The 22,533-nt window shown below is 38.8% G+C and overlaps 1 protein-coding gene across 2 annotated transcripts in view; it reads left to right on the plus strand.

Moving 5' to 3' along the window:
* Window positions 1–22,533, plus strand: part of TGFBR1 (transforming growth factor beta receptor 1) — a 65,502-nt gene that overhangs the window by 25,194 nt on the left and 17,775 nt on the right. The window contains exons 2-4 of one of the 2 annotated variants that reach the window (XM_082615102.1): window positions 11,190–11,435; window positions 14,324–14,566; window positions 19,768–19,998. In XM_082615102.1, the coding sequence (XP_082471228.1) occupies window positions 11,190–11,435; window positions 14,324–14,566; window positions 19,768–19,998 (720 nt within the window). The remainder of the gene's footprint in view (window positions 1–11,189; window positions 11,436–14,323; window positions 14,567–19,767; window positions 19,999–22,533) is intronic. The other variant, XM_082615103.1, reaches the window with a different exon arrangement.

Below are 22,533 nucleotides of genomic sequence, written 5' to 3' on the forward strand. Positions count from 1 at the left end.
CATTAGAAGGAGATCTTAACCTAGCTGAAGAAGCAGCAGTGAAAGCCTACTGACAGTACTTGTTTAGATAGCAGTTACTCATGATCCAGAATGTTTATCATTCATCTTAGATTATCTTTTTTTTTCTGAATACACTGTAATTATTTTTTTTATTAGTTTCTGCTTTATAACAAAGTGAATCAGTCATACATATACATCTGTTCCCACATCCCTTCCCTCTTGCGTCTCCCTCCCTCCCACCCTCCCTATCATCTTAGATTATCTTTTAAATAAAAATATTTTTTAAAATTTTGGGGGCTTCCCTGGTGGCACAGTGGTTAAGAATCTGCCTGCCAATGCAAGGGACACGGGTTCAAGCCCTGGTCTGGGAAGATCCCACATGCCACGGAGCAACTAAGCCCGTGCGCCACAACTACTGAGCCCGCGCGCCACAACTACTGAGCCCACGTGCCACAACTACTGAGCCTGCGCTCTAGAGCCCGTGCTCCAGAACAAGAGAAGCCACTGCAATGAGAAGCCCGCGCACCACAATGAAGAGTAGCCCCTGCTCACCACAACTAGAGAGAGCCGACAGCAATGAAGACCCAACGCAGCCAAAAATAAATAAATTAATTAAAAAAAATTTTTTTTGGTACACAATTTTGGACTCCCCATCTTCTCCCAACATATTTGTGACCTCCTGTTTGGGAAACACTGCTTTGGCAAAAAAAAAAAAAAAAAAAAAAAAATTCTTTTTTTTTTTGGCTGCGCTGCGCAGCATGTGAGATTTTAGTTCCCTGACCAGGGATCGAACTTGCGTCCCCACTGCAGTGGAGGCACCCAGGCTTAACCACTGGACCAACAGGGAAGTCCCTGGCAAATATCTTTCTTTTTTTTTTTTTTTTTTTTTTTTGCGGGACGTGGGCCTCTCACCGTTGTGGCCTCTCCCGTTGCAAAGCACAGGCTCCGGACACGCAGGCTCAGTGGCCATGGCTCATGGGCCCAGCCGCTCCGCGGCATGTGGGATCTTCCTGGACTGGGGCACGAACCCGTGTCCCCCTGCATCAGCAGGTGGACTCTCAACCACTGCGCCACCAGGGAAACCCTTTCTTTTAAAGAAATTTATTTTATTTATTTTTTTAACATCTTTACTGGAGTATAATTGCTTTACAATGGTGTGTTAATTTCTGCTGTATAACAAAGTGAATCAGCTATACATATACATATGTCCCCATATCCCCTCCCTCTTGGGTCTCCCTCCCACCCTCCCTATCCCATCCCTCTAGGTTGTCACAAAGCACCAAGCTGATCTCCCTCTGCTATGCGGCTGCTTCCCACTAGCTAGCTATTTGACATTTGGTAGTGTATACATGTCCATGCCACTTTCTCACTTCGTCCCAGCTTACCCTTCCCACTCCTCGTGTCCTCAAGTCCATTCTTGACGTCTGCATCTTTATTCCTGTCCTGCCCCTAGGTTCTTCATATCCATTTTCTTTTTCTTTTTAGATTCCATATATATGTGTTAGCATATGGTATTTGTTTTTCTCTTTCTCACTTCACTCTGTATAGCAGACTCTAGGTCCATCCACCTCACTACAAATAACTCCGTTTCGTTTCTTTTTATGGCTGAGTAATACTCCATTATATATATGTGCCACATCTTCTTTATCCATTCATATGTTGATGGACACTTAGGTTGCTTCCATGTCCTGGCTGTTGCAAATAGAGCTGCAATGAACATTGTGGTACATGACTCTTTTTGAATTATGGTTTTCTAAGGGTATATACCCAGTAGTGGGATTGCTGGGTCGTATGGTAGTTCTATTTTTATTTTTTTAAGGAACCTCCATACTGATCTCCACGGTGGCTGTATCAATTTACATTCCCACCAACAGTGCAAGAGGGTTCCCTTTTCTCCACACCCTCTCCAGCATTCATTGTTTGTAGATTTTTTGATGATGGCCATTCTGATTGGTGTGAGGTGACACCTCATTGTGATTTGCATTTCTCTGATGATCGGTGATGTTGAGCATCCTTTCATGCGTTTGTTGGCTATCTGTATATCTTTGGAGAAATGTCTATTTAGGTCTTCTGCCCATTTTTGGATTGGGTTGTTTGTTTTTTTGATACTGAGTTGCATGAGCTGCTTGTAAATTTTGAAGATTAATCCTTTGTCAGTTGCTTCATTTGCAAATATTTTCTCCCATTCTGAGGGTTGTCTTTTTGTCTTGTTTATGGTTTCCTTAAGCTGTGCAAAAGCTTTTAAGTTTCATTAGGTCCCATTTGTTTATTTTTGTTTCTATTCCATTTCTCTAGGAGGTGGATCAAAAAGGATATTGCTGTAATTTATGTCGTAGAGTGTTCTGCCTGTCTCTTCCTCTAAGAGTTTTATAGTGTCTGGCCTTACATTTAGGTCTTTAATCCATTTTGAGTTTATTTTTGTGTGTGGTGTTAGGTAGTGTTCTAATTTCATTCTTTTACATGTAGCTGTCCAGTTTTCCCAGCACCACTTATTGAAGAGGCTGTCTTTTCTCCATTGTATATTCTTGCCTCCTGGTCATCAAAAATAAGATGACCATATATGCGTGGGTTTATCTCTGGGTTTTCTTTCCTGTTCCATTGGTCTATATTTGTGTTTTTGTGCCAGTACCATACTGTCTTGGTTACTGTAGCTTTGTAGTAGTATAGTCTGAAGTCCAGGAGCCTGATTCCTCCAGCTCCGTTTTTCCTTCTCAGGATTGCTTTGGCTATTCGGGGTCTTTTGTGTTTCCATACAAATTGTGGAATTTTTTGTTCTAGTTCTGTGAAAAATGCCATTGGTAGTTTGATGGGGATTGCATTGAATCTGTAGATTGCTTTGGGTAGTATAGTCATTTTCACAATGTTGATTCTTCCAATCCAAGAACATGGTATATCTCTCCATCTGTTTGTTATCATCTTTAATTTCTTTCATCAGTGTCTCATAGTTTTCTGCATACAGGTCTTTTGTCTCTTTAGATAGATTTATTCCTAGGTATTTTATTCTTTTTGTTGAATTGGTAAATGCGAGTGTTTCCTTAATTTCTCTTTTAGATTTTTCATCATTAGAGTATAGGAATGCAAGAAATTTCTGTGCATTAATTTTGTATCCTGCTACTTTACCAAATTCATTGATGAGCTCTAGTAGTTTTCTGGTAGCTCCTTTAGGATTCTCTATGTATAGTATCATGTCATCTGTAAACAGTGACAGCTTTATTTCTTCTTTTCTGATATGGATTTCTTTTATTTCTTTTTCTTCTCTGATTGCTGTGGCTAAAACTTCCAAAACTATGTTGAATAATAGTGGTGAAAGTGGACAACCTTGTCTTGTACTGATCTTAGTAGAAATGGTTTCAGTTTTTCACCATTGAGAATGATGTTGGCTGTGGGTTTGTCATATATGGCCTTTATTATGTTGAGGAAAGTTCCCTCTATGCCTACTTTCTGCAGGGTTTTTATCATAAATGGGTGTTGAATTTTGTCAAAAGCTTTTTCTGCGTCTGTTGAGATGATCATATGGTTTTTATCCTTCAATTTGTTAATATGGTGTGTCACATTGATGGATTTGCGTATATTGAAGAATCCTTGCGTTCCTGGGATAAACCCCACTTGATCATGACGTATTATCCTTTTAATGTGCTGTTGGATTCTGTTTGCTAGTATTTTGTTGAGGATTTTTCCATCTATTTTCATCAGTGATATTGGCCTGTAGTTTTCTTTCTTTGTGACATCTTTGTCTGGTTTCGGTATCAGGGTGATGGTGGCCTTGTAGAATGAGTTTGGGAGTGTTCCTCCCGCTGCTATATTTTGGAAGAGTTTGAGAAGGAGAGGTGTTAGCTCTTCCCTAAATGTTTGATAGAATTCACCTGTGAAGCCATCTGTTCCTGGGCTTTTGTTTGTTGGAAGATTGTAATCACAGTCTCAATTTCATTGCTTGTGATTGGTCTGTTTATATTTTCTATTTCTTCCTGGTTCAGTCTCAGAAGTTGTGCTTTTCTAAGAATTTGTCCATTTCTTCCAGGTTGTCCATTTTTTTGGCATATAGTTGCTTGTAGTAATCTCTCATGATCCTTTGTATTTCTTCAGTGTCACGGTTTGTTTTTTTGTTTTTTGTTTTTTTTACTTCTCCTTTTTCATTTCTAATTCTATTGATTTGAGTCTTCTCCCTTTTTTTCTTGATGAGTCTGGCTAATGGTTTATCAATTTTGTTTATCTTCTCAAAGAACCAGCTTTAATTTTACTGATCTTTGCTATCGTTTCCTTCATTTCTTTTTCATTTATTTCTGATCTGATCTTTATGATTTCTTTCCTTCTGCTAACTTTGGGGGGGTTTTATTCTTTTTTCTCTCATTGCTTTAGATGTAAGTTTAGGTTGTTTATTTGAGATGTTTCTTGTTTCCTGAGGTAGAGATTGCTAAACTTCACTCTTAGAACTGCTTTTGCTGCATCCCATAAGTTTTGGGTCATTGTGTTTTCATTGTCATTTGTTTCTAGGTATTTTTTAATTTCCTCTTTGATTTCTTCAGTGATCTCTTGGTTATTTAGTAGTGTATTGTTTAGCCTCCATGTGTTTGTATTTTTTACAGATTTCTTCCTGTAATTGATATCTAGTCTCATAGGGTTGTGGTCAGAAAAGATACCTGATACGATTTCAATTTTCTTAAATTTACCAAGGCTTGATTTGTGACCCAAGATATGATCTATCCTGGAGACTGTTCCATGAGCACTTGAGAAGAAAGTGTATTCTGTTGTTTTTGGCTGGAATGTCCTATAAATATCAATTAAGTCCATCTTGTTTAATGTATCATTTAAAGCTTGTGTTTCCTTATTTTTTTTCATTTTGGATGATCTGTCCATTGGTGAAAGTGGGGTGTTAAAGTCGCCTATTATTATTGTGTTACTGTTGATCTCCCTTTTTATGGCTGTTAGCATTCGCCTTATGTATTGAGTGCTCCTATGTTGGGTGCATAAATATTTACAATTGTTATATCTTCTTCTTGGATTGATCCCTTGATCATTGTGTAGTGTACTTCTTTGTCTGTTATAATAGTTTTTGTTTTAAAGTCTATTTTGTCTGATATGAGAATCGCTACTGCAGCTTTCTTTTTTTTTTTTTTTTGTGGTACGCGGGCCTCTCACTTTTGTGGCCTCTCCCGTTGAGGAGCACAGGCTCTGGATGCGCGGGCTCAGCGGCCATGGCTCACAGGCCCAGCTGCTCCGCGGCATGTGGGATCTTCCCAGACTGGGGCACGAACCCGCATCCCCTGTGTCTGCAGGCAGACTCTCAACCACTGCGCCACCAGGGAAACCCTGCAGGTTTCTTTTGATTTCCATTTGCACGGACTATCTTTCCCTCCCCTCACTTGCAGTCTGTATGTATCCCTAGGTCTGAAGTGGTCTTTTGTAGACAGCATATATACAGGTCTTGTTTTTGTATCCATTCAGCCAGTCTATGTCTTTTGCTTGGAGCATTTAATCCATTTACATTTAAGGTCGTTATCGATAGGTATGTTGCTATTACCATTTTCTTAATTGTTTTGGGTTTGTTATAGTAGGTCTTTTCCTTCTCCTGTGTTTGCTGTCTACAGAAGTTTCTTTAGCATTTGTTGTATAGCTGGTTTGGTGGTGCTGAATTCTCTTAGCTTTTGCTTGTCTGTAAAGGTTTTAATTTCTCTGTCAAATCCGAATGAGATCCTTGCTGGTAGAGTAATCTTGGTTGTAGGTGTTTCCCTTTCATCACTTTAAATATGTCCTGCCACTCCCTTCTGGCTTGCATAGTTTCTGCTGAAAGATCAGCTGTTAAACTTATGGGTATTCCCTTGTATGTTATTTGTTGTTCTTCCCTTACTGCTTTTAATATTTTTTCTTTGTATTTAATTTTTGATTGTTTGATTAATATGTGTCTTGGTGTGTTTCTCCTTGGATTTACCCTGTATGGGACTCTCTGTGCTTCCTGGACTTAACTATTTCCTTTCCCATATTAGGGACGTTTTCAACTATAATCTCTTCAAATATTTTCTCAGTCCCTTTCTTTTTTCTCTTCGTCTTCTGGGACCCCTATAATTCAAATGTTGGTGCGTTTAATGTTGTCCCAGAGGTCTCTGAGACCGTCCTCAATTCTTTTCATTCTTTTTTCTTTATTCTGGTCTGCAGTAGTTATTTCCACTATTTTATCTTCCAGGTCACTTATCTGTTCTTCTACCTCAGTTATTCTGCTATTGATCCCTTCTAGTGAATTTTTAATTTCATTTATTGTGTTGTTCGTCACTGTTTGTTTGCTCTTTAGTTCTTCTAGGTCCTTGTTAAACGTTTATTGTATTTTCTCCATTCTATTTCCAAGATTTTGGATCTTTACTATCATTATTCTGAATTCTTTTTCAGGTAGATTGCCTATTTCCTCTTCATTTGTTACATGTGGTGGATTTTTACCTTGCTTCTTCATCTGCTGTGTGTTTCTCTGTCTTCTCATTTTGTTTAACTTACTGTGTTTGGGGTCTCCTTTTCACAGGTTGCAGGTTCATAGTTCCTGTTGTTTTTGGTGTCTGCCCCCAGTGGCTAAGATTGGTTCAGTTGGTTGTGTAAGCTTCCTGGTGGAGGGGACTGGTGCCTGTGTTCTGGTGAATGAGGCTGGATCTTGTCTTTCTGGTGGGCAGGACCACGTCTGGTGGTGTGTTTGGGGTGTCTGTGACCTTATTATGGTTTTAGGCAGCCTCTCTGCTAATGGGTGGGGTTGTGTTCCTGTCTTGCTAGTTGTTTGGCATAGGGTATCCAGCACTGTAGCTTGCTGGTCGTTGAGTGGAGCTGGGTCTTAGCATTGAGATGGAGACCTCTGGGAGAGCTTTCGCTGTTTGATATTACGTTGAGCCGGGAGGTCTCTGGTGGACCAATGTCCTGAACTTGGCTTTCCCACCTCAGAGGCACAGGCCTGACACCCAGCCGAAGCATGAAGACCCTGTCAGCCACGCAGCTCAGATGAAAAGGGAGAAAAAAAAAAAGAAAACAATAAAATAAAATAATTAAAATAAAATAATTAAAGTGTAATTTTAAAAAAAGGAAGAGAGCAACCAAACCAAAAAACAAATCCACCAATGATAACAAGCACTAAAAACTATACTTAAAACAAAACAATAAAGCAAAAACGGACAGACAGAACCCTAGGACAAATGGTAAAATCAAAGCTATACAGACAAAATCACACAAAGAAGCATACACACACACACTCACAAAAAGAGAAAAAGGAAAAAACTGTATATATCATTGCCTCCAAAGTCCACCGCCTCAATTTTGGGATAACTCAGTCTATTCAGGTATTCCACAGATGCAGGGTACATCAAGTTGATAGTGGAGATTTAATCCGCTGCTCCTGAGGCTGCTAGGAGAAATTTCTCTTTCTCTTCTTTGTTCGCACAGCTCTTGGGGTTCAGCTTTGGATTTGGCCCCGCCTCTGCGTGTAGGTCACCTGAGGGCGTCTGTTCTTCGCTCAGACAGGATGGAGTTAAAGGAGCAGCTGATTCGGGGGCTCTGGCTCAGGCCAGGGGGAGGGAGGGGTATGGAATGCGGGGTAAGCCTGCGGCAGCAGAGGCCAGTGTGATGTTGCAACAGCCTTAAGTGCGCTGTGTATTCTCCCAAGGAAGTTGTCCCTGGATCACGGGATCCTGGCAGTGGCAGGATGCACAGGGTCTTGGGAGGGGAGGTGTGGTTAGTGACCTGTGCTTGCACACAGTCTTCTTGGTGGCAGCAGCAGCAGCCTTAGCATTCTTGTCTGTCTCTGGTGTCCACGCTGATAGCTGCAGCTCGCACCCATCTCTGGAGCTTAAGCGGTGCTCTGAATCCCCTCTCCTTGCGCACCCTGAAACAATGGCCTCTTGCCTCTTAGGCAGTTCCAGACTTTTCCCCGGACTCCCTCCTGCCTGGCTAGCTGTGGCGCACTAGCCCCCTTCAGGCTGTGTTCACGCAGCCAACCCCAGTCCTCTCCCTGGGATCTGACCTCCAAAGCCCAAGCCTCGACTCCCAGCCCCCGCCTGTCCCAGCAGATGAGCAGACAAGCATCTCAGGCTGGTGAGTGCTGGTTGGCATCAATCCTTTGTGTGGAAATCTCTCTGCTTTGCCCTGTGCATCCCTGTTGCTGTGCTCTCCTCCATGGCTCCACAGCTTCCCTCCCACCATACCCCGTCTTAGCCAGTGAAGGGGCTTCCTAGTGTGTGGAAACTTTTTCTCCTTCACAGCTCCCTCCCAGAGGTGCAGATCCTGTCCCTATTCTTTTGTCTCTGTTTTTTCTTTTTTCTTTTGCCCTACCCAGGTACGTGGGGAGTTTCTTGCCTTTTGGGAAGTCTGAGGTCTTCTTATAGCGTTCAGTAGGTGTTCTGTAGGAGTTGTTCCACATGTAGATGTATTTCTGATGTATTTGTGGGGAGGAAGGCAATCTCCACGTCTCACTCCTCTGCCATCTTGAAGGTCTCCCTTGCAAATAATTTGCTGATCACTGTCTAGGAGTATAGAATTCAAAGATGGGAAAATAAAACATTTAAAAAATTTGGCCCTTCTTAATGTAATGAGAGGCACTTTAACGGCAAAGTGTAAATACATTGATTTGTGCTAACCTAAAGGTATGCAAAGAGGGCTATGGGAAAAAATTGAAAGGAGTCACCCAGTTGTCTTACGGGTAGGGGAGAGGTTTAGATCACGTCATGGAAAAGATCTTGTTTGAATAGGGTCTTAAAAGATGAGAGGGTGGGTTTCAAGTAGGCAGAGAGATAGTATGTGTAAAGACCAAGGTCATGAAAGACATGATTATCACAATGATGAGATGTGTATGGCCCAGGATAGCATTTGTCATGTGAGCAGGAAGTTGGAACCCCAAAGTAGAAGTTTTAATTGTTAGACCCACTGTTCAGCTCTTATTTCATATACTCTAAGGGAGCCATGAAGATCGTAGAACAGGGATAGGTATTCATGGTAGCATTTTTATACATAGCAATTACCACAGTGTATTGTAATGTTCTCCTTCACTGGTTGTTGGAGCTCCTCAAGGGCTATGACCATGAGTTATAAATCTTTGTATACTAAGCTTTTGGTAGAGCAGCTGTTAAAGCTAATGCTTAGAAAACATTGGTTGAATGACTAATCATGAGTAAAGAGGATTCGGGAGAGAATAATGACAGTCTCCTGTGGTGGTTTTAATTTTTTGTGGGTGATAGACCACTTTGTGGTTCTGTTGAAAGCTATAAACCTTCTCCTTGAAAAGGTAAATACGTACAACATTTGGCCTACAGTTTCATGGGATCCTTGTATCCCTGAAGCCAGTCTGTGGATTCCTGGTTCAGAATCCCTCCTTAGGAAATTATACCCAGGGAACCTACCATCACCGCCAAACCTCACCATGAATAAACTACTGTCTCTTTTAACAGTCTTTTAAATGTTAGATTATAACTGTATCTTTTTCTTATACTTTTCTTGAATTCTCTTAATGCTTGGGAGGATTTAGTTCAAAGAAATGAGTTATCTATGGAGAAAGAGAAGAATTTTTATAATGATTAAGGTAAAACTTTGCTGGTCTGTAAAGATAATAGACAAGCATGCTAATTAAGCTAGCAACCAGGAAGCAGCTGCTTGAGGTAATGCTGATGTTCCTTGAGTTTGGGTTTAGCAAGTGAGTTAGGGGTCCTCAAGACCATCCTCTGGCTTCATGATTTGCTAGAAGAACTCACAGGACCCAGAAAAGCTGTTATACTCATGGTTTTTATTTATTACGGTGGAAAGATACATATGAAAATCATCTAAAGGAAAAGGGAAAGCTCATGGGGCAAAGTCCAGGAGAAACCCAGTACAAGCTTCCAGATGTCTCTCCCAGTGCAGTAGCACAGGTGCACTCCATAGCTTAGCAATGATGTATGACAGCACATGTGAAGTGTTGCCAACCAGGGAAGCTCACCAGAGCCTTGGTGTCCAGGGTTTTTACTGGGGCTCAGTCACAAAGGGTTTGCAGCATTCTTATCAGGGAGAATATTTCAAGGTGTCAGAGCTCACCTCCCAGGAACTGGCCAAGGGCCAGTCCTGAAGACAGGCCTTTCTTGGGGAATGTGCAAGGTTTGAGCAACTTGGGCCTGCTGAGTGAACCCTTTCCTGCACACCAAGTTAGCTGTTCAGAGTTAACTAGCTTTCTTCTGGCCTGCCCGCCTAGCCACTCTTTTTCTAGTTACAGTAGACCTCTCATCACAGATGGCCATTCTGCAAACCTGGACTCTTCCTTTTCCCTTACCAACATGTAATTGTAAAGTCTGATTGGACTCAAGGACATATGTGTGCTTTGTTGTTTCATGAGATCCTAGTGATCTGTCACTCATTCAACACTTTTTGAATGTTGCTGTGTACCAGGCCTAGTTTTAGATGTGGATCATGAGGGAGAGGAAAAAATAACAATTCTGGTAAGCAGTGTATGCTTTGGGGAACACTTAATCTTGTTGGAGAGCTTAGTGAAAGAAAGGTTGTGTGTGTGTATGGGAAGGTGTTGGTGATAATTAGAAGACTTCCCTTAGATCAAATAGATAAAAGTGGGCATGGAGCTAGTGTTTCTCCAGTCATTTCTGTAGCCAGTTGCCTGTGTGATTGGAGCACATATGTATTGTTACCTTGCTTATGAGAAAGTACCCTAATCCTACTTAGAAGATACATGTCTTCTGGGGGTTTTCAAAGGAGAAAGGAATGTCTGGCTCAATACAAATCTATTTCCATTACTCCATTGCCATAAACTTACCCGACATTTCCAACCTACAGTGAGGAAGTGGTAGTATTTTCACATTGCTCCCCAGTTGGGGGAATATATGAATGCCTAGTTTTGGACCGATAAGAATAAGTATAACCTTTATAAATTTCAGTGTACTTTGTTTCAAATAGGAGGGCAAATGCTTGCCTTACATTGATGAAATTGCACGTAACAGTTTTTTTTATACTTGGAAGCCAAAAGTTTTAGGAAAAAGCCTGGGTCCAAATTTCAAAAATGTTTGGCTCCTACATATGTGTGCTTCTTAACAGAATTTGGAACTTCTCAGGTTAACAAAGAGTTTGGTTTTTTGAACAAAGAAATTGTATAATTATAATAGAATCAGGAATGTATTAGTACAGAGAATATGGGATAATTTTAAATTGTTAACCTTGAGAATTTTTTCTGATAGGATCTTTTCTTTTCCCCCCAGCATTACAGTGTTTCTGCCACCTTTGTACAAAAGACAATTTTACTTGTGTCACAGATGGGCTCTGCTTTGTCTCTGTCACAGAGACCACAGACAAAGTTATACATAATAGCATGTGTATAGCTGAAATCGACCTAATTCCACGAGACAGGCCATTTGTATGTGCACCATCTTCAAAAACTGGGTCTGTTACTACAACATATTGCTGCAATCAGGACCATTGCAATAAAATAGAACTCCCAACTGTTGGTAAGTTGTTGTATAAGTTTTTTCTTGATACTACAGGAAAAGCTCTTAGACTCTACGATTTTAGAGCTGGAAGGGATCTTAGAAATTGTCTATCTCAGTTTATTCAGTATAGAGGCAAGAAGTAACTTGTCCAAAGTAGTAGAGTTATAAGGGTAGCCAGGATCCTGACTCCTGCGTGTGTGTTGTTTGAGAAGGTGGTTCCAAGATGCTTTCTCTGAGGTCTGTTGTGCCTAAAAGGGTAGCCTCCTTTAGAGAATCCTGATAAAGCCCACCATAGCAATATGTCCTCAGAGTATCCCTACTTTGTTCTCAGAGTGAAATTTTTTCCTTGTATAATGCTCCAGCCTTTTAAAGCAGTCAGTAATGGGCGGGAATTGAGGGCAGCACTAAACAGTCCAGGTGCCTTCATTTTGTAATATCACCTTGCCTTATGATCTTTATGTATAAATTATTATATACGATTTCTAGGTTTTTGGTCCTTCACCATAGTTTACATTTTAAAATGTCCTGGAAGAGCCAGGAATTTGAAAGCTTCATAAATGCTTAGGATTAGATTAATTTTAAGGTTCTGATTTAAGATGCCAGTCTGAGCTCATCTGTTTAACTCTTCTGGCACTTTCCCCAAATCCAAAATACCTACTATAATAATCAAAGGAATACAAAAATGCGGAAAACCTATATTAACGCTAAGAGAATTAATGGAAGAAATGCCACCCACATGCCTATAGTTGTGAGGAACTCTGCAGTTTGTAGTGCAGATTGTAACAGACTAGTGAAGAACTGACTAACTATAGGAAAAGAAGTAGGTGAAAGACCCTCTTGCAGAATCCCACCAATACCTTAAGCTGAGGGGCTGGGTGTGAGGCTAGGCTACAGGGGCAAACTCTCAATTCTCCTTTAGGAAGCACCTGCTTTCAGTGCTCATTTTCCACTCAGAGTTGGTCTAGGCATCATGCTAATTAAAGTAGGAAGTACTGCTGTAGCTCAGAGGAAAAGGGCCAGTCCTGCCAGTTGTAGAAGGAAGGCAGTCCTCCACCTAGTTCAAGGGATAACAGCAAAGTAAAACCAGATCTTCAGCATGATAGAGAAGGTCCCTGTGGCAAAGCTCTGTCAGATTATAATTTTTCTGACTTTCATATAGGCATCTGCAATTCTAATATGACAAGGAGAATGATAATTCCAGAATTTCCCATTTCCATTGTTTGAAATGGCTTGAAATATCAGAATGGAGACTCACAAAACCTTATGAAGAGCTCACTTTATTTTTAATGCTAAAATACACAAATACCTCATTCCCAGGTCCCTAATAATCAGAGAGCAAAAAAATTTACCAAATGGAAAGATTCCATGGTTCAAAAGAAGTGAACTGAACTGGATAAATGAGAGTAGATGTCATCCTATGAAATACACTTACAACATGTTAGGGAAGAACTTTCAGACAGTCCAAGGTCTGTTTTCAGTTGTTCACAATGAAATGAGAACATTTCACAGTTGTTAAGATCGCTTTCAGATGAAAAGCTCAATTGATGAATTATTTTTAAAAATGCAGTATTGAAAGTGAACAGCAGACTGGATGTTGTAACTTTATTGTCAAGTGTGAGACAAGCTTAAAGCAAGACAAACTTGAGAAATTGTGTTACAATTCAGAGAAAAAGACAGTTGGTGAGCAAATTAAGAGACATAGAGGACAGATCTAGGTGATCCAATATGCTTAGCATAAAACCAGAAAAAGGCAAAAGGACAGAAGAGAGAAGAAATACTATGTAAAATTAATGAAAAAATACTTAGCCAAATATATATAATGAAAAAACTATCAGTTTTCAAGAATAAAGAAAAATTGTGCACACATTCAGCACAAGTGAATGCTGGTTACCTATAAAAGGAAAAAAAAGTTCAGATTTTTTGCTTTTTTTAAATACCAGAAGGCAATGGGATATCATATATTGTGTTACCCAAAATTCTTTAGATGAGCCAAGATTTTTCATATATAAAGGCAACAAGCATCTTTAGATAATTAAGTATTCAGTGTATAAGGACCCATATACTCTTTCTGAAAGAAATTACTAGAATTAGGATTCTTGTCATATGAAATCAATCCAAATAAAGATCTCAAGAATGATAAAGATGTGATGTGAAAGAAAGGGTGGTGAGTCATGAACCAGCACGTGTCAGAATGAATGCCAAAATAGTTGTAATTAATGTGTTTCTGAAACAATGCAAATTCTTAATTGTTAAAAGATTATAAAAAAAGATCTTTAATTAAAACTCTAAGTGATTAAAATAAACTAGAAAGTATACACATGCAAACTATTAAAAAAAGAGGATATATTTTTGCATGAAAAAAATTGGTGGAGATATATACACAGGTGAGTTTGGGGGGAATGGTGAGGCTGTAGTTAATCTTTTTTTTAATTTTGCTCATCTGTATTTATACTTTTTAATTTTTTTTCCTACTATGAGCATATACTAGCCTTGGAATAAGAAGATAAGCCAAACTACTTTTTTAAAAAAAAGAAAAAGAAGACAATGACTTAAGAAATATTTAATGGGAGTTGTTCCACATTATTGGTTCTTCTATTAGCGATCTGATAGGGCTAAGTGGGGTAGGGGGTGGTCCCACAGTGTTTGTGGTAGCTGGCCTTGTTATTTAGGGGATGGCTCAAGACTTCTGGAAGACTAAGTGGATGTTGACAGAGCTGGTGATCATAAAAGGAGAGCCAATGGGAGAAGATTAAGTGCTTCACTTGTTACGGGTTTGAGCATTATGAGCTGCTGTGATGAGGCTCTGACTAATGGTGGTAGTGGCCAACTGCAGGAAATGTGGAGGATTTAGGAAATTGTGGATGCCGCCTACAGTGTTATTGTTGTTGATGTTTATTTCACTTGAGGCCCTTTTCCAGGAAAGCCATCATCTGGCCTTGGTCCTGTCGAACTGGCAGCTGTCATTGCTGGACCAGTATGCTTCGTCTGCATCTCACTCATGTTGATGGTCTATATCTGCCATAACCGCACTGTCATTCACCATCGAGTGCCAAATGAAGAGGATCCTTCATTAGATCGTCCCTTTATTTCAGAGGGCACTACGTTAAAAGATTTAATTTATGATATGACAACATCGGGTTCTGGATCAGGTAAAGTATTTGTTTTTTTCTTTTTCCTAAGATGTGTTTTTAAAATTAACTGTGTTATTTATTAGTTGGCTAAGCCAGTTGGCTTAGTATGTTAAAACTTGGGATAGTGTGAATACCACTCCAGCTTTGAACCTAATAAAGGTCTTTAAGCTAGGTCTGTATCTGAGCACGGCTAGTTTAGTAAGGACAAATAGAAATGACTGACTTATTTGAGCAGTAAAAGTAAGTCACCGTCACATTTGCGTAACTTTCAAAACATTCTCACCTTCTCACGACTCTGTGAGAATAAGGACAGTTATTCCTCTGTAGCTGAGGCCGAAGTTCACAGATGTTCAAATAATCTGCAGTTTACCCATTCTCTTCAGGACTGTTTAGCAGCTTTATTTTTGTATTGAAAGCAGGCATGACAGAGTGTGTGTTTGGAATTGTGAAGGTTATTTGCTTTTTCAACATTAAATTGCTGTCTCTGGCTCAGGCCTAGTTTTTTATTAAACTAATGAATTTTTAGTCATTTTCTCACTTTAGAAAAAAGTCTGACCACCTTGTTATTTAATATCGCTTTATGGATCCATGGCCCTTCTGATATTTGCTTTTCTCAGTTCTCTTTGCTTTTTGTGGCATCAGAAATAGATTATCTAATTACCTGAAGCAAATTTTGGCATAGCAATCAGTGCTTCGTATTTAAATCAAAAAGTGATTTATTTTTTACTTTTTTCTTACATGTGCTTTGGAAGGATACTAAGAGAAGAAGACTCCTATTCTCTACAGTATTGTAATTTGACACTTAATCCCTAGCCAGGAATTAAGAGATCTAGATTCCAGTGCAAACTTTGTCATTGATTGGCTGTCTGATCTTGGTTAAACCATGTTTTCTCCTTGGGCTTCTATTTCCTCATCAGAAATATGGGACAGATACTGTTGATAATAATACTTAAAGTGGTTTGTTAGGACTTTTAAATGAGATGTACTGTCCTTTAAGAAGTATAAATTAACTTCAAATAAGGGCTAGATTCATGGATAAAAAGATTTTAAAATATATGTATAATGAAAATTTCATGAATTTTATAATCAAATGATTAAAGGAACTTTACTGGGTTTTTTTAAATTAATTAATTAATTTTATTTTTTGGCTGCGTTGGGTCTTTGTTGCTGCACGCAGGCTTTCTTTAGCTGTGGTAAGCAGGGGCTACTCTTCATTGTGGTGGCTTCTCTTGTTGCGGAGCACGGGCTGTAGGCGCGTGGGCTTCAGTAGTTGTGGCACACGGGCTCAGTAGTTGTGGAGCATGGGCTTAGTTGCTTCATGGCATGTGGGATCTTCCCGGACCAGGACTCAAACCCTTGTCCCCTGCATTGGCAGGCAGATTCTTAACCACTGTGCCACCAGGGAAGTCCCTGAAGGAACTTTAAAGCAGAAATTGTGACTGGGGGAGGAATATGACTCTGAAGCACAAAATCACATCTGATGATACAGAAAGTTCACATAATGACAAATGTCTTTAAGGGAATGAAGGTATATTCATGTATACGTATGTATGTTTATTCATTTAAATATGAAGAAACTGATTTCATGACATGAAGTTTTCTTCTGTAGAATTTGGCCGTACGTATTCAGTGAGTGAGTTCTTCCCATGACTTCTAGGATACATACAGGCTTATGGTGGAGCCCGGGTCTCTTAAGGCAGCCTTTAGGGATCCCTGTGACTGTTGTGAGGAGGAAGGCAGTGACTGGCTGGATTGAGATGGAGCAGCCTTAGTATTGAAGATGTGACAGTCTTTGGGCAGGAGTGGTGGAGGAGTGGAGAGAGATTATTTTAGGGTTCCCCTTTGATTCTGAGTTAGTTCAAAGGGTTCCCAAAGAATATCTGGCTCATTCTAGAAGCTAACCTGGACCAAAAAAATATGATAAGCAAGGGCCAAAGTCACAGAAAATTAGGGTGGCTTTCGATCATTTGGAACTAATCCCTTGGACCTGCTCTCTTGCTGCCACACTTACACCCAGGGAAATCAAAGCAGCTCATGCCACTTGGCACAGTGGTATGTATCAGGCCTCAAGGAGAACAAGCCTACCTACCTAAAGGATTAAATTGCTGCCTGGATGGCAGTTTGTTTCTGAATAAGAATATATTTATTTACCTTTTAAGATACAGACATGAAGTAAAAAATGAAATTGTAGTAAAGAATGGAATTGTTCTTTTTCCATTTTATCTATATTTCTAGATCCATCAGGGACCCAGCTCTATTGTCTGAAAGCTTCTCTCCCTCCTTTTATGCCTCCTTTTACACCCTGCAAAAACTTGTCTGCATTGTTTGCCAGCTCTGTGGCTTTGGGCAGTTAGCTGATGTCTCATGCCTGAGTTATTTCATCTTTAAAATGAAAGTAATGAACCCTGCCCAGTGTATGTTACTGGATTGTTGTGAGGTTCAAATGAAATGAGATGTTTGTGTGAAAGCACTTAAGCACTTGGTAGATTGTAAAGTTATATCCAAATGACAGGTGTTATTCTTATTGAAAAGATATTTGGGGAAAATATCTGATACACAGTATGAATTTGCTGCATTTTACAAAAAAACTAGTTTAAGGCTTCCTCCCCTGTCATAGTTTATTCTGTGTTAATGGCTTTCAGATTTATCCAGACAGAAGCTATCTTCTGTTGAATGACAGCAGAAAATTCCACTGCTTTTCCTTCTATTTATTATAAAGCCTGAATGCCATTTCATGAATGGGACTCATGCCTCTGAAGTCAAATGTCTGTGTATAATATCCTTTTTAGTTCTTTCACTCATTGAGGAAAAGATAAAACATTTTATGTTATGAATTCAAATGTTTATTACTCAGTACTATGACCATAATTGAGGAAAGGCCCTATCTCTCTCTTTCAAAGACTGTACTTTTAACTTAGGAATTGCAGGGAGACAATGGAGAGATGGGTTCTGGAACCTAGCTCTAAACTTAGAGCTAATCGTATCCCTGTTGCATTTATTTGAATCACATGTTGTGCACATGCCCATATTTAAGCTGTCATTAGATTGCAAAGTATGTGGGAACACACAAATATGTGCCAGATTTATTTGGTTGTGCTGGGTCTTAGTTGCGGCAGGCAGGCTCCTTAGTTGCGGCACATGGGCTCCCTAGTTGTGGCACTCACGCGGGATACAGCTTCCCAATCAGGGATCGAACCCGGGCCCCCTGCATTGGGAGTGTTGGAGTCCCATCCACTGCGCCACCAGGGAAGTCCCCTGTTAGCCAGTTTTTGAGAGTGTGCGTCTCTTAGGCCAATGTTTATTATGTCTCATTCATGCTCTCTTTAATGCATGCATGTCCTTCAGGTCTTATTTTTGTTGTTCACTGCATGTAAAGGTTCTTGGACCCTGTTTTCCTATTGAATTTTTCTCTCAAGCAGTTCTAAAAGGTACAGAAGTAGAGAATATAGAGATCTGAATTAGGCCTGTTTATTTTTGTCTTTAGAAGAAAACTGTTACTTTTTAAAAAAATGCTCAGATTTTCATGTGGGTTATGGTAATCAAATACAGATAATATGATAAATCTAGATTTGATTTTTAATTCTAGTTCTGCATCTAGAATCCAGTTGTGAAGGGGAAGACAAAGACTTTTTGTCCTGTTAGGCTTTCTTGACCCTGCCTGAGTCCTGAATGTGTCAGGCATTTTCAGACTTCCCATTTGCTATTCCCTTTCTTCTTTATTCCCTGCATTTCTAACTTCCAGATCAGCCTCCTGAAATGAACTCTTAAGTATACTTTAAATCTTTAAGAATATGGTGTGGCCCTGTTCAAAGGCTTTAAGAAAATTTAGTAAGTTAGTGTCTACTGTAAACAGCATAATTAGGAATTGGTTATTCATAATACAAAAGAGCTCCTTGATTTAAATAAGGATTTTTCACAATTTTTAACCAGCAAGTCTCCTTATAAAAACAATTGTTTACAATTAGACTGCTAACTACTTTGCAGGAAGTAGGGAGGATGGATAGAGCAAGGGGAAGGAAGGATCTATTTGAGAAACTTAAAGATGAAAAGAGACAACTTAAAGATTTAACATTTGGATTTATAAGTATTTCACACCAGAGAATCAAAGAGACCAGATAATTTTATTTACTTCCATTAGTTTAATTTGATCTAGCAGGCAACTCAAGATAGATTTTAAGTGACACAAATTTATGTGTATTAGACTGTATAAATAAAATACTGTAGAACACGATGTACACTGATATTTTGTCAGTGTCAGTATAATTTGACAGTTCTTAGTCCATGGGGAATTGGAATAGTCCCAAATATAGTGTTACTTAAATTTTGTAGGTAGTTAGTAAATACTTTTATGTAAATGAAATAAGTGTGGTAATATTTAAAACTATGTATTTTATAGTAAGGCAAGTTCAGTTGGTGAGAAAATTGCCAATGTCTCATCACCAAGGTAAGTTACTTGGCATCATTCCTTAAGATATTAGTGTTGCCTAGGCAGCCAGTTCCTGGCACATAAATTGGTAAATTGCTTGCCTTGAAATGGTTTCTGTGATAATTTTTACTGATTTATTAAAAGTTAGACCAGAATTTACTTCTGCATTTCTTGTGCTTACACACTTTTCTCCTCCCATTTGTAAAACTGTTACCAGACTCATCTTTCTGAAATAAGATTTTAAAATTATTTCTTTCCGTTCATGAAATGAATGGAAATGTTTACTAGTTCCTCTTTCACCCACAGCTCTCATTGGTCATCTTGAGCTGGGCATTCAGTACTCTTCACATTCTGGTGCAGCTTCTCTTCTCTTCTACTGTTTTACTACATACATCCTTTTTCTGCTTATCTATCTAAGCTGGTTCCCTAAACATGTATCATCCATTTCTTTCTTCTACTTTTGCTTGCATATTTCTCTTACCTAAACATCTTACCTCCTTGTCTTCTTCTTTGGTCCTATCCCTTCTGTAAAGGACAGTCTAAATTCAGCTTATCTTTTAAAGCCTACCTTGACTCTCCAGGCAGGAGTGTCTGGATTTTTTTTTATTGTATTTATTATTTTCCTTTTATCATGAATTATTGTTTTTGCAAATTTACTCTATATTTCCTCAGTGAGATTGTAAGTTCCTTTAAGGAGTTAAACCTTTCTGAGTCACTCTTTTAATGCCTATCGTGGTGTTAGAAACAGGTACCGATATTGATTGTGTTGAATACTATTTATTTTTATCTTTAGGTTTACCATTGCTTGTTCAGAGGACAATTGCGAGAACTATTGTGTTACAAGAAAGTATTGGCAAAGGTCGTTTTGGAGAAGTTTGGCGAGGAAAATGGAGAGGAGAAGAAGTTGCTGTTAAAATATTCTCCTCTAGAGAAGAACGTTCATGGTTCCGTGAGGCAGAGATTTATCAGACCGTCATGTTACGTCATGAAAACATCTTGGGATTTATAGCAGCAGACAATAAAGGTCAGTAACATTTGCTTCTCCTTTGAGTGTAACAAAATATATCTAATCCTTTCCACAAGTAAGACTATTAAACATTGTCATATTTGATGAGAAATGGATGTTTGTCATATAAATTAGACCCATTAAGTAAAACAGAATATATTAGAAGCCTTTAGAAACAGGAACTTCTTAAAGATTTTCTTGACTCTTGACAACATGTTCCTAAACCTCTAATTGCTTTATAAAATGTAAAGAGCTATTTAAAAAAAGAAAAAAAAAGGTTACATGCTTTTGTTAGTTTGGTTCTAGGAAGTTAGTTACTGAGGATAGTCATAATGTAGAAAAAAAATTTATAAACTCTGGTTGCCCAGAGTTTTGAGATAGGCTAGAGCTCAGACATGTTTCCTTTTAATCTCTTCCTGACCATTAGGGCATTCTAATATTTCCTAATGACCTTATGTATAGGGAGAGTAAGAATAACTTCTCAGTGTATTCTGTGTTTAAATTGCTAAGGGCTAAATAGATTAATCTTTTAAGTAAACTCACTTAAATAGAGAAATGGTTTCTCCAAAACCACCTTGCCCTTAGTAACCATGTGGACCTTTTCTTGCCTGTGGTACACAGGTGCTTGAGGCCTGGGGGCAGATCAGATGCTGAAGCAAGTGAGGAAGCCATGTCAGTAGACAGTCAGCATGAGAGGTGACTGAAAAGTGAAAAGTGACTTCAGACTGCACTTCATTTACTTTCCTGGCTTCAGTTATTATAGTAGTGCCCACAATCCTACCTTTATAGCCTTTGTCAGAGGCCTGTATTGGGTTGGCCAAAGTTCATTTGGGATTTTCCGTGAAATGTTACAGAAAAACCCAAATGAACTTTTTGGCCAACCGAGTATTACAACTCGACTCTCATCACATCCACCCTGAATCAAATGTATTTCCCAGCTTTCCTATTTTTAAAAAAAAATGATATCAATATCTTTTTTAAAGGCCATAACCATAGTCATCTTTTTACTTCTCTCCCTTCCCATTTTCTTCAACAATATTTATTTCTTTGAAATATTAACAATGTTTAATCTCAGTTTGTGTTCATGGGTGATTTTGATTTTTCTATTTGCTTCTCTGTATTTTCAAATTTATTTACAACAAACATTACTTGTTTTTTTAAACTTTTATTTATAGAAAATTTCCAGTATATAGAAAAGTAGAGAATAGTATAATGAACCCTCATCACCCAGCTTCAACAATTATCAGCTCACTGCCAACCATATTTGAGCTCTGATTACACCTACTCTGCCCCCTCTGAATTATTTGAAGCTAATCCCAGATAGCATATCTTTTCATCCATAAATATCTCAGTTTGTATCTTTAGATTATGGGGAATCTTTTTTTGTGAAACATAACCATACTACCATTGTCAGTTTTAAAAATGCCATCAAATATCTAGTCAGTTTCACATTTCTGAAGTGGTCTCCCTCCCACCCTTTTTTTTTTTTTAACAATTGGTTATTCACTTTAGGATCCATTGCATTTGGTTGATATTTATCTTAAATTCCTTAAAATCACTAGGGTTACCCTTTGTCTTTTTTTTCTTCTCGCAGTTTATTTGTTGAAGAAACTGGATTGTTTGTCTTATAGGGCTTATCATATTCTAGATTTGCTAATTGAATTCTTATAGTATCTCTGAACTTGCTCCTTGTAAAATTTGAAAACTGGTAGTTAAAATTAGAGACTGAATCTGATTTTATTGGTTTCCTGAAAATATTATATACTTTCTACATATTCTTTCTATTGCATCAAATCAGGAGGTGTATACGTGTGATTATCTGCTTTTTGTGACTTAGGGGCCGTGATGGATGTAAGCAGGGATTATCAATAGATACTACCAATTCAGTATTACTTAATTAAAAAACAAAACAAATAAACAAAAGCAGTGATCATAGTCTGACCAAGTCCTTAGTTTTCACTTTCTTCTGTCTTCGACACCATTTAGCTTCTCCCCCAACCCTTAAAACAACCTTTGTATTCTGTGACTCTGGACTTTATTTCTTAATAGGTGTTTTTGTTTTCTGAAACTCTTTTTAATACATATGAAGGCTCTAATTCTACAAATAGTAATTTCTCCCTCAAAGAACTTACCCACATTTTTGCTTTCAAACTCAATGGTAGGTAGTGGTGACTTTCAAATCTGCATTTTGAGGTTCAACCCTTGCCCAGGCCCAGCATGTTTTAGGCTTGTTCCAAGTTGTAAACACACTAACCAACACAAAATGTTCCTGCTGCTGTGCCCTGAACTCTTCCCTTTCGCTCAGGCAGCAGCCAAGCTGGTACTGTCATCTGGAGGTTACCATGGGAACTGGCAACCCTGCTGGCTCTTCCCTACACCTCCTTTCTTCTTTGTCAGGGGTTAATGGACTTTGCCTAGAACCTAGCCCCTCACCCCCTATTCCCCTTTTCTTTATCTTTCTCATACTGATTTAGTTAATTCCACCTTAGACAACCCTTTATGTGGGCATAGCCTCTAATATGTCCTTCTTCCTTCCACCTCTCTTGTCAGTTA

Source organism: Mesoplodon mirus (assembly GCF_964341445.2).
Source record: "Mesoplodon mirus genome assembly, chromosome: 1".
In the NCBI taxonomy this organism is placed as follows: domain Eukaryota; kingdom Metazoa; phylum Chordata; class Mammalia; order Artiodactyla; family Ziphiidae; genus Mesoplodon; species Mesoplodon mirus.